A 12,598-nucleotide genomic window follows, 5' to 3' on the forward strand; every position below is an offset into this window, starting at 1 on the left:
ATACTTTCTCCATCTCTATTGATTAAAAAATACATAGTATCCCTGGTAGTTTCAGTCAAGGTTGAGTTAGACAGTTTTGTACATTTCAAATGTTCTTGTTCGTTTCAACTAAACAAATCTTACACATACAGCAGTAAAGTCTGTGAAAATCATCACAGAATATGTCAGCAGATATTGTTGTGGTTCGGACCCACCCAAGGCTGGTGCCGTGGATGGACAGGGCTGTCCGATTCCTAAACAGTTAATTTGGCCCTGCCGGGCGCTGGCCGCTCTCCCGCCGCCCGGCGCTCCCGGTCCCTGGGCGCGGCCGCAGCCTCTGATAAGTACCTGCGTGCACCTCTCAGCAGGAGCTGTGCAGGGCAAGGACAGTGGTAACATGAAACCAGTCTCGTTGGTTTTTGTTCATGGCCCTGGAGGCTGAAATCTGCATTCCAGATGAAACCTCCAGCAAATCGGAAGAGAGTCTCTTTTTTTCCTACTTTCCTCTGCTTCAAGGGCGCTCACCCGAGTTGGCTCTGCCCGGCCGGGCACTGGGGGCTCTCCAAGGGCTTCAGGAGGGGGCACAGGAAGCTTTAGAGTCCTTAGCTCGGGTTTCCATTTGACATTTTTTTGTGATTATGGATTTACAAAAGAAGTTCTTTGTCCTAGTGGAAAGACTATGCAAAGGAATCCGTCAGGAATTTTCTGCTGAAAACCACCCAGCGCTGGCGCACCGGGACAAGGAAGTAGGGAGCAGCGGCGGCGCGCTCGGCCCGGCGGGACGGCTGCTGTAGCTGCCGGGGGCGCGCAGCCCGTCGGGGTGCGGAGCACCGGGGGACCGCCGGCCGGGCTCCAGCCGAGGTTAGTGCTGGGACAGACCTCTCTCGCGCGAGGGAACAAGCTCCAGACGCCGCCGAGGACTGATTTTTACGGAGGGTCGTTGTGCTGCTCCCTTGGCGGAGCGGGAGCCCCGACGGCGGAAGGAGCGGCGGGGCGGCCCGGCCGGGAGCGCGGGAGGCCGGCGGCCTGCGCGGGCCGAGCCAGGCCGGGCCGGGCCGGGCCGGGCCGCCTGTTGCAGCGCCGGCAGCCGGCCCGCCGGCAGCCTGAATGCGCGCAGTAAGTGTTGGCTCAGCAGTCAGCAGCACTGCTGCGAGCGAACCTATTCTCTACTTCACGCAACATGGAAGAACATAATGGGATGCCTGACTGTAGTCAGCTTTTAGACCTGAAGAACGCAGCAGAAAGCGACTCTAACCCACTCACTACATTTTCTGTGAAAACACTGTTTGGACTTACAACTAAGCTTGAATCTACAGCTCCTACAGAAGAAACAGCGCTTAAAGCATTTCAACCTTTGCACAGCAATATAAATACTCACGCTAACACCTGGCATGAGAGGAATGATAATGGATGTAATGAGGACTCAGAAAATCAGCACAGCGTGGATAGTACCAGTGACCAGGCTGACCCAATGTCTGGCATGCAGGCCGGCCTGGAGCTCGACTTAGCTGATCAAAATGAATTACTTCTTCAGCATTTGAGGTTTGTTCAGCCTTCTTTGTCTGAATCTGACAATGATGACAAGGATGTTATTCTCGTACAAGGTACTTTGGTTCATACAACAAGTGACACAGAATCAGACACGGAGAATAAGGACCTAGACACCGATGAGAACAATGCGAGCAAATATGGGCTAAAAAATGCTGCTTTGTCTGCTGAGGCCTTGGACAACAGCAATCAAAATAAGGAAGAGTCAGAATCAGAAGGGCACAGCAACAGTGATGACACTGTGGATACAGATGACATTGAATTACATCCACCATTCTCTAACCAGCTCCCAAAAGAGCTTGATGGTATTCTACAGTATGACTCCAATGGAAAAGACAAAATGTTAATGGATGAGCAATTCACTCATTTGCTTGCTACAGGAGAATGTCCTCAAGAACTTTCAGATGAAGAACAAAGACCTTCTGTTGATAATATATCACTCCAAAAAACAGCACTGGCTGAAAAGACTTTCCAGCTGCCTGCTTTCTTCAGTGGACTACGTGTCAGAAAAAAGGGACTAACCACAGAAGACGGGGAAATTGTTACAGAAATTAAACCAAGGGAGAATGATTTAGCTCTGCTTAAATTACGACAACCTGTAAAGAAATCCAATATTGCATCAGGTTTGACCATTAAAAAAAAATCATCTGAACCTAAAGCAAATCCCACTTTTCTAGAACAACTCTCGCACTTGTTAAACATAGATGTCTCCAAGAATGAAGATAGAACTGAGGACTCTGCTGAGGGATCTGGCGTGACCGAGGACAGTGATGAAGCTCAAGAGAACAAAGCCTCCAGCAAAAGAGAACCACGATTTCCCTCTGAGGAGATAAAATCAAGCCCTGCTGAATCTGCACTGGACGCCTTTAAAGCCTTATTCACGCGACCTCCCAAGAAAGAAACAACTGCAGATCCTTCAGAGCTGGAAGCCCTGAAACGCAAAATGAGAAATGAAAAAGAGTCCTTGAAAGCTGTATTTGAAAGGTCAAAATCAAAACCTGGGGATGGACCATCAGACAAATCTGTAGGTTGAATTACTTTTTTTTCCTAAGATCTGGAAGTAGAAGGATTATATATTCTTGTTTAAATATTATTGGTGGGGACTTAAGGTCAAAATGTCAGAATTGCTTCTCTTTTGGAAATCTCAAATTTTGGATTCCCAGCCAAGGAAGTCTTGGGGCTAATTTGTCAGAATTTTTGATCATCTGCAGTTGAAGCAGAATTCAGCCACAACTGATGACAACAGTAAAAGTCTCTCAATTAGAAGTGAGAACTTAACAATCAGTTTCTGATATTAAAAGATCTCTACATGGCAGTTCTCCATATGTTAATTATGGCTTTAAATAATTTTGATGCTGCAGATATTTACTGTAATATTATTTAACAGTTTCTGAATCTCACTCTGTTTTCATTCATTGAGTATTTTATTTTTATAAGTAGTATTTCATTTTACCTGTGGGAATAATTGTATGATAAGAGTTGTTACAAGAAGTTATGGGTGATTTTCAGCTCAAGACATGGAACACGAAGGTTTTTTTTCTTGTTTACATGCACATATTTGGCTTTTCAAATATTGGTAAGCATTTAACCTTATCCGGGTGTAACTTAGTGATTTCAATTAGACAACTCAAGTTTTTGATTAATATAAGTGTTTGCAAGGTTAATGCTCTTAGGCATATGGAGATGTAGTTATTACAGAAAAAAAATCAATGCAAAGTTTTCATACAATCATAAATGGCTTTGAATATGATTTGAACTCTTTAATTAAATGAGTAACCTTTGGGTTGGCATTCCCCCAACCCAAAGTTCTTACAGCCACATTTTTGGGAGATGTAATCAGCCCAGGAGATTCTTGTTGGCTGAAGGGGGAATTGCTTGAAGGATTATATTTTCAGGATTGTACCTTAAATCTGAAGCTACATCTTAGTTTTATGTGTTGGTTATACTCTCTTTCAAATTTTTATTCTTACATAATATTAAAAAAAAACCATGTAAAAATCCTGGTCAACACTTGGGTAAACTGATAATACCAGTTTGTAGTAAATTACCTGTGGGGAGGAGAAAACAGGTATTCATTGGCTGTGGAATGTACAGCAAGTGCAGTCTGAGTGTGCCCTTCCCATCCCTGGCTTGCTCCTTCCTGCTTACACCAGTGGCTGTGCTGGCGTCAGCGTTCCTGTTGCTCTCAGCAAACCTGTTTGGGAAGCTGTCATCACACACAGTGAGGGAGGAGGCACAGCAGTCAGCAGGAGTGGCTTTTATAAATGTCTGCTTAATGTCCGCTCTAGTGCAAATGTGTATTTTCCCAGGGCAAAGCCAGAGCCTAGGGGTCTAGCCTTTCCTTGCCCTTGCTCCTGTGGGCCATTTATGGGGCCATTTTCCTACAGGGTTGCACTGTTGTTGCAGTTGTGTCTATGCAATTACTTGTAGTAGCATGTTGAAAATCAGATTACAGAAATATTGGAGATATAAAAAACCACCCAGAAAATCCCTCTAAAAGAGTGCTTGTTTAGTGGGTCATTCCCCCTCCACCCCTTCCCCATTTAAAGAGTTATTTTAGCATTCCAGTTGACAGTGCAGTCCCATTAACAGCTGCAGCATTACTTTGATGTGGCAGTATTACCTGGTATGTGGACTGAGCAATCTGCAGGGGGTGGGGCAGGAATTTCATAAACTAGCTCTGCTTCCAGAAAATTATATTGTCAAATGATGTCTTTGGTGAATTGCTCTAATGTTTACTTGTAAGAGGAGCACACTATGGAATATTTAACTCTGGAAGGAAGATATAGGAAAAAACCCTAGCGTTCATGACCACCTCTGTGGTTCACAAAAGGATAGACAGCTCTCCACAGTGATGTGAACAGTTTCAACAAATCACTGCATATCACATGCATTATACTACTTTCCTCCTCAAAAATATTTTTCTACATTGATTTATTTGTTTCCCTTCCAACCAACTGAGCACTGTTTCAATCAGTAGAATGAGACAAATAATCTTTCTGGAGCACGTGTAGAGCTAAGCATGGCAGTTGCTGTTTGGAATCAATTCATACTGCAGAGTTTAATTTTTTTCTTGTGTAATTTTAACAGCCTGACCTGAGTCCCTCAGAGCAAGATGACAAGACTCCAGGGAGACTCCAGACTGTCTGGCCGCCACCAAAAGCAAATCACGAAGAAGTAAAAGTAGGATTGAAGTACACAGAAGCAGGTAAAACAAAGTGATGAAGCATTTGCAGAAATTTGTTTCTGACATTTTTAATCTTGTTTTGTACATAGATGGTGATAAGTCACAGTATTTTCTTATCTGAAGAGACAGACCTTATGTTTCGTATGTGTGGTTTACTGCTATTTGTTAATTCTGCATCTGATTTTTAAATGTGAATGGCTGAATATTGTACAAAATTGCCTGTATAAATTCGTGAAGAAGGAAGTGGGTTTTCTTGGTAAATTTCTAGTGGTATTTTCTTCAAATGAGTGACAGATTTGTGATAGTAGTTGAGTGACTGCCTTTTCTGATGCCTGGGTGCAGGGGGCAGCCCCCTGCTGAACTCTGGTCTGGCTGCGGATTTTCTTCAGGTACTGTCCAGAATGAAAACACCATTATTGCAGCATGTGTATGAACAAAGGAGTGCTCATATCCAGCTGGGCCACTTCTGTGGTAGCCACATATATTGTCCTATGCAAGTGTATGAAAGGTTATGTCCAAAGTGAAATGCTAATTATCAGATAAGCTTTTCACAGAAAAATATTTCTTGCGGTTTTTTTGTTATTTAGATATTTACATAACATACTTAAAAGGGAGAAAGTGATTATTTTACCCACCAGAACTCTGGTTCAAATTTATATTCTTGAATGTAAAACAGGAAGTCCTTGATATTCAGAAATTAACCGTAAACTGAGGAATACTCTGAAATATTAAAGTGAAAGCCAATAGGCCATCTCTTTTTCAGGTACCTGGAGATTTTAGAAAATACTACCTAGAAACTATTAAGTGGAACTAAAAAAAAACTTTTATACTGTTTTGCTGTGAGAAATTTTTCAGGATAATGCTGTGTGGTTCTTTCTAATTCCAGTGGATATCTATCTGATGTATTTGAGAAACAGTACTCCTATTTGTTTTGTCTACTGCTTTTTATTGTTTAGTTGTTCTCCCTCTTTTTTCCATTTTCTCTGCATTAATCTTTCTTTATTGTAATGTGGGAATAATAATGGAAGTGTAAAAGTTCTTGGAAGATTGAGAAAACTTGGCTTCACAGAAGCAACATGGTTCTAATATATAGAATTAAATTAAATATATAGAATTAAATTTATGGTTCATCTGATTGGTCTGAATTTGGGAGTCTATTACTTAGATGACCAGGACAGGTATTCAGCTGTTAGCAAGTTGATGTTACTCTTAGATTTTTATTATAGGCTATATGCTTGCCATATTTTATTTTACCCAAATAAAATTTTTCCTTCTAATGACTGTAATAATCTGTGGTGAAACATATGCCTAAATAAAGAAAACTGAATTAACAAAAGCTCCAGATTCTACTATTTGTACAGGAATTAGGTCATGCTTTCTTGAAATTTGAATAGGAAAGACAGACTGGCTTAGAGCCCATGTAAATTGTTACTCTTGTTACTGTGATATTTTGGGTGGTAGTGTCATCAACATGTTGATGGTTTGTTTGCTAAGTCAAATTTTTAAAGACCAGATTCTGCAGTTCATTAGTTGCTCCAGCGTCTGGCAGAGGGATTTGAATGAAAACAAACCGCTGGTGATCCAGCTGGGATGAGATGTAAGCAGTGCTTTTAAAGAAAATAGGCAAAGACTGTTTGCATGTTAAGGCTATGTTGAGTCTGCAGTGAAGTTCTAGGTGTGCTGCAGAGATTGGCAGGTTGGTTTCTTTCAGCTACTCAGGGATGCCCAGTAGGCAGTTGTAAGTTGCACATGATGGATCACTTAGGTTGGTTGATCTGAGGACTTGTGCCACTGTTCTAAAGCATTGTGCACAAAAATGAAATTATAGAGTCTCCTGCAGGTGGAGCAAGGTGATGTTCATGAGTCGTGGTGATAGAGTTAGAGGAATAGGGTTAGTATTCAATGCTGGTCTTATTGCTGGGTTTTGTGGGGTTTTTTATGAATATGAATGTGGCAATACAGCAAAACTTGTAAATTCTCAATCTTCTCTCTGATAGTAATAGGTACCTTTAAAGTGCATGCGTATGCTGGCATTTCCCCTCATGCCCCTTTGCATCCAAAATTCCCTTCCAGCCACCAATACATTAGAAGTGATCTTCTTAAAAATAGGCTATAATGCAAGTTAATCATCTGAATTATTGAAATTGGCTCATCTAAACCAAAAACCCTATTTCTTACCTCAGTGTCTTGTCCTGACTACTAAGATGAAATGAAAATTCTTGATCTCAGAGTTCAAAAATTGTGTTATTAACTTTCAATCAATAATTTCTGTTAGTGCTTTAATTTCTGTGCTTAAGGGTTTCATTTACCCAAACAATAGGAATGTAAATGAAAACAATGATAAGAGAATTAATTATGAGGTAAGTATTCATTTAGCACAGCTTTATTTTAGGCTTAGACAAAATATATGTTCGTATCCAAAGATAAATTTGTCAACATTCATCTTTGTACTTCTAACATGGTACACAAATATATACATATATTATGAGGTAGCATATTTGGTTTTTTTCATTTGTCATGATAAAATAGAATTTAAGACTGAAAACTTGAAAGTTGGAATGCAGTAATCTTTTTTTGCAATTCTACACTGTGTCTTTGTTTTACTTTCTTCATCACCATGCACTATGACAACTATGATAGGAAGGTAGGGATATTGAGGGAGAGTATTCCTGTCTTTTTGATCTTTTCTCACCTCCTTGTCATGTTTTTCCTCATTGTTCTTGTTGCCTAGTGGAAGCAAGAAATTCAGGCTTAATTTGGCCTATGCAGCAGACTTCACAATGACTCAGAGCAGCTTGGAGGAGTGGCTAACTCCCTCCTGAGGCTCATAGTCTGGCTTGATGTGTGGGAAAGGAACTGAAAAGCAAAGGGACATAACAAGGAACACGTGTGTGAGGCTGACTAGGTCTGTTGGGAGTATTAGAAGTGAAAGAAGTTAGGGATAAAACTGAGCATGAGTTTTTTTCATGCATTTGGTAACTGCTTGTGCAGTTATAATATTGTCTCCTGCAGTATCCAAATCTTGAGTTGTTAATTTTGAATTGAATGGATGATGTTGCAATATTTTGGTTTTATTTATGTTTTCCTAATTCTTTAATGCATGTGTTTCCATAGAGCAAGTGGCTGTGTTGTCAACTGGCTCTCTGTAATTAGCACAAGCTGCTTGCATGGTTCTCTAGAGAAACTGGAACTTCTTTGAAGTGTGTCTAAAATAGCTGAAGTCCAGAAAGTCTGTACTACATTTATGTCCTGGAAGACTAGAGAAAGGATACTTAAGGTTATAGTTATTCCATGGAAATAATTTCCATCAAAGACATTCCTGTGAATATATTTATGTTCTTAAATTTCTGTTCCTCTGCCTTCATTTTAAGATTTTTTTTTGCTTTTCCTCCACAATTCTTGGAGAGACTTCCCCCATTTTTAACCATTAACTCTGACAGAAGGGTAGATAAGTCAGCCATTATGTGTGGTGAAAATATCTAGCCAGATAGAGGAGACAAATTCATGTCTATGCTGAAGAAATTGATCTGTGATACTGCATCACATTGAATCCACGTATAATGAATGTCTCAGCTACTGTGTACAACTTGGTCAGCACTTGCAAACACGTGTTCCAGAAAAGGAGTTCAGGCATGGGTTCTGCAGCTCCTGAAACTACTTATGTTTGAAGAACAGTCTCCACATTAAGGTGACATAGATGTACAGATTCTGTTATTCCTATTAACAATACCATTTTAGTCTTCAGGATCAAACTAGTTCTCTTATATACAACAGAGGGAGTTTAGTCTTTTGCTCAGCAAAACAGAAATGTAAAAAGTAATGAGAGAGAGAAGTATTTGACATTCCTGTGGGCGAAAATGTTTAAAAAGCCATTTGGAAAATCAATTAATTTAGTGAGGTTTTTTCATTTTTTTCATTCAGTGTTTTATTTTAAATTCAAATTTAAAACATTTAAAAACCAAATTTTCTCACAGTCTGTCTGTTCATCATCTTTAAAACTGCAGTGAGGTAATTCTGTCTCCATGGTGCCACAATTTCTAGAACAGTCTGTGAGGATGTAAGCACAATTTCAAGGTAAATTAGAAAATCAGGAGGTGCCTGATAAAGATCTTATTAGACAAAAAATACCTGGGTAAACGGTGAATGAAATACAAAATAGTGGGAGAGGATTAATGCTAAGTCTCGAAAAAATCAAATCCTTGATCCCCTGTACTCTTAGTTCCCAGCTAAGAAAATCACTGTATGGCCATGATGTAGGGCCATATGCCCCAAATGCAGGGAATAACCAGCTTATGTGAGAGAAAGAGAGATATAAGGGTTGGAACAAAAGGATGAGAGATAAGAGCATGACATCTTATCTTCCTTTTACATAAGCTTCCTTTGTGGCCTTGAACAATTTGTCTTTGAGAGGAAGACAATGCTTGATGTCAAGTGTCCTGAAGAAAGTTGTAACAGTGGCTACCAACAGTTGGTTTAATCCTAGGTAAAAAAAAATAAAATAGTAATTTAGGTTTATTTCATTTCAGTGTTAGTTCTGGGATTCTGTTATAAATTTTACTATAGGGAATTAGATCAAGCAGTAGTATAGCAAACAGGATATTTTGCATTGCTTCAAGGTAGTGCTTTTGTGGTTGATTCACTGATCAATTTGATATGACCTTAGAGTGCATAAAGTTTTTGTAAATTATTTTACTACACTTTACTGCATTATTATAGTGTAGCATGACAGGTGCATGTAATTCAGTGTTTCATGATCAGACAGATACACGTGTGTGTTTTTGAGAAGCTGAGGGTTTTATTACAAGCCAGATTTTGGCAACCATATGGTATTCTAGAGTAACAATGACATTTTTTCCCCTTACTTATGATAGCTAAAGCTATCCTTTGTAAAGCAAAGATTTGATGGATTCAGAAGGTATTGGCTAAGATTTACTTCAAAAATACTAACAAAAACCGTGCTCCAAAACAATCAAGCAACAAAAATACCCTTTACTTTTCCCTCCTCACCTCAGCTGACAGTCATTCATACTGTGTCTCTTGAGACAGGAACAAAAATATAGGCACCTGTGGAAGATGAATTTTTGTTGTTAAGGCATTTGTGTACAATTTTCAGTCTTTTTTACTACTTTCTGAAATGGCTTCAGGAAACTTTTGGGAACCTTTCCAAGTTACAGTTTATCCATCCGTAAAATTAGGATAAGAATTCTGACCTATTTTTCAAGTCAAATTAAATTCCTTTTCTGTTTATAGGCTCTTAGCATTAGATAGAGATGCAGAATAGGAAAGAATATTGACTTTTCAAACTTAAATCTAAAAAATAAAGCCCAGACAAGCCGCACAGTTCCAGAATGGTAACTCTACCTAAGGCCATGGGATAATATGCCCATGCCTTCCCATACACTGAGGATTATATTTTTTCGAGGTGAGGGGGAAGAAGAGTTATGCTCCAGTTTTCCATAAAAATCGTTGCTTTATTTTTTTTTATGCATACTCTCTGTAGAAATGTAGTAATTTTAGGAGACCTATTGTTTTAGAGTCTGGGTGCATGTTTTGCAGCAGGTGCCTAACAAGGACAGGTTTTACAGAATCCAGAGCCATGTCTGGATAGACATCATACATGTGTAGCCGCAGATACAAGCATGCTTGAGATTCACATACAGAACAGCTTTAGTCCACTTGGATTAGAAAACTGATTTCTAATTTTAATATTTTCCTAGTGAGAAGATTAATCTGTTGCCTGAATATAATGAAGGCAAGTTGTGTGAATTATTTCTTTTACTGTTGTTTTAATTTTGAGATATAGATTGTAGTATGCACCTGAGCAATCCAGTTTTGCCAAGACCCAAAAGTCACAGGGTTTTACGAGATGATTCTTGTTATATAATTGAAACACAGTGAAAGAGCCATTGTGTACACAAGAAGAATGACTTTGTATTTTATTTCCATGGTTCTATTTTGAAATATATGAAGCCCTTTGTGTAAAAGAAATGCCTCTGAGTTTTACTGAATTCCCTTTCCTGTTCTTCAGTCTCACTGTTTGCTTGTTGTGATGCTTTCTGAAAATTTGCACCTGCATTTAAAACTGCTGTTTGGATTTTTTTTCAGATAAATTCAATATCAGCCCTGCCAGATTTGCTCCCTCTGCTATGGTACAGACATATACTCTGTAATAAATCTGTTCCTCATGTGTGCTGTTAAAAGAGTTACTTGTTTACCATATTGCATTGGTGAACATGATCCTGTAATAGATTGGTTTTGTAAAAATGAAGTAGGATGTTTATTGAGAAGGAATTTGTGTTGAATGTCCCCAGCAGCAGTACCTGTAGTGTTGCCTTTCTGGGAGGGTGAAATGACAAACGAAACTATTCATCTCTGCTATCAAGTAAATGAGCTGTAACTGTAATCCCTCACAGCTGAGCAGTGGTCAGGCAGATAAGTTACTCAGGTGACTGCTTTTGAATAGTGCTTTATACTGCTTTGCAATCAGAAAGAGGAGTAACTATTTTCCTCCTTCCCATCACAGACCATCAAGGGGGTGCTGGTTTTTCCATAGGAAACTGGTTTTTTGTGGTTTCAGTTCTATTATTCTTGGGGAATTCAGTGGCTATTGTTAAGATACTTCAGGTCCTGTGGTAGGCTTACTCTGGTTTTTGTATTATTTAAATATTTGGACCGTATTTGGATACTGGACTATTGGCTTGTTTTGGACTGTTTATTTTTCACAAGTCCCTCTTCATTTGTTTCCTTTCCTCATGTCTGCCATATTTTCACCGTACTGGAATCTTTACAGTGCTGAGAATTATTGAAATTTTAGGTTTGGAGGGTTCTTCCTTATCTTAACAATGAAACAAAAAAAAAAAAACCAAAACCAAAACAAAAATTAAGCTCAGGTGAAGGATATCTGCTCATTTTCCGCTCTGTGGATTCGGCATCCTTACGTGTTAGGAATTATGGGTCTGTAAAACAGTTCCATTTTACTGTAACTAAAGAAGAGAAGATGGGTAGGAGTAGATAGAATGGGGTTGAGGGAAGGAGGATTAGAATCTTGTTTTCAAACAACATGCAGTATTATTTTATCCGATCTTCTATCCCTAAAAAATAGGTAATTTTGTGAATTTCTTTGAGCATAAATAAATTTTAATTTCCTAGTTATAAAAGGATGCTTAAATGCGGCTATGCTTTATAAAAACCAGTCCAAGATGGAACAACTTAGATTTTGAAAGTTTCTTGTGTGTATTTTTATTGAAACAAAAGCCTGAAAATCTGCTGCTGTTTTATGACTGTAGCCTGGGAGAGCCTGGAAAGTCGTATCAATACATCTGTAAAAATAAATGAAAAGTAATTTAACAAGTGTAGCTGTGGTGAGTAGATTCCCTTCTGACACCCGGTGGTTAAAGATGAGAACTACATGGGGAGATAGAGGAGGAAACAAATGCTGTAGTAAAAGGGAGTATTGAAAGTGGGACCAAGGGTTACCACACAGGGAGAAAACATTGAGAAACCCTCACTATTCTGAAATTTAATGAAACTGTACAATTATCAGTTAATGATTTTCTTTATACTGCAGGGTGTGGTACATCTCAAGAAAGGTAGATTGCACTCAAGTTTTCTAGCTTTTGTTCTCTAATTACCTTTAAATTGTGTTAACATTACTTTGCATGTTTACAACAAGTTTAAACACACCAAGTTTAATATGTATGGCTTTTTACAAAAATGAGTGTACTGACCAGAAGTGGCTATATAGTTCATTTAACTTCAAAGCTTATGCTTTCTACATGAAGTTTTGAGCTTATGGTAGAGAAGTTTCCTAAATGGCTGTGTCAATTTTGAGGAGTAACCCATCTACTTGAAATGTGAGTTATGGAGATTTCTGTGGGAAAGGTT

General features: G+C 39.0%; 1 protein-coding gene across 4 annotated transcripts in view; it reads left to right on the top strand.

The window, feature by feature from the left end:
* Positions 1–12,598, top strand: part of FMN1 (formin 1) — a 172,260-nt gene that overhangs the window by 45,208 nt on the left and 114,454 nt on the right. For all 4 annotated transcript variants that reach the window (XM_058025797.1, XM_058025796.1, XM_058025799.1 and 1 more), the window contains exon 4: positions 4,618–4,735. In XM_058025797.1, coding sequence (XP_057881780.1) covers positions 4,618–4,735 — 118 coding nt within the window. The remainder of the gene's footprint in view (positions 1–4,617; positions 4,736–12,598) is intronic.

Source organism: Melospiza georgiana, chromosome 6 (genome assembly GCF_028018845.1).
Source record: "Melospiza georgiana isolate bMelGeo1 chromosome 6, bMelGeo1.pri, whole genome shotgun sequence".
NCBI lineage: Eukaryota > Metazoa > Chordata > Aves > Passeriformes > Passerellidae > Melospiza > Melospiza georgiana.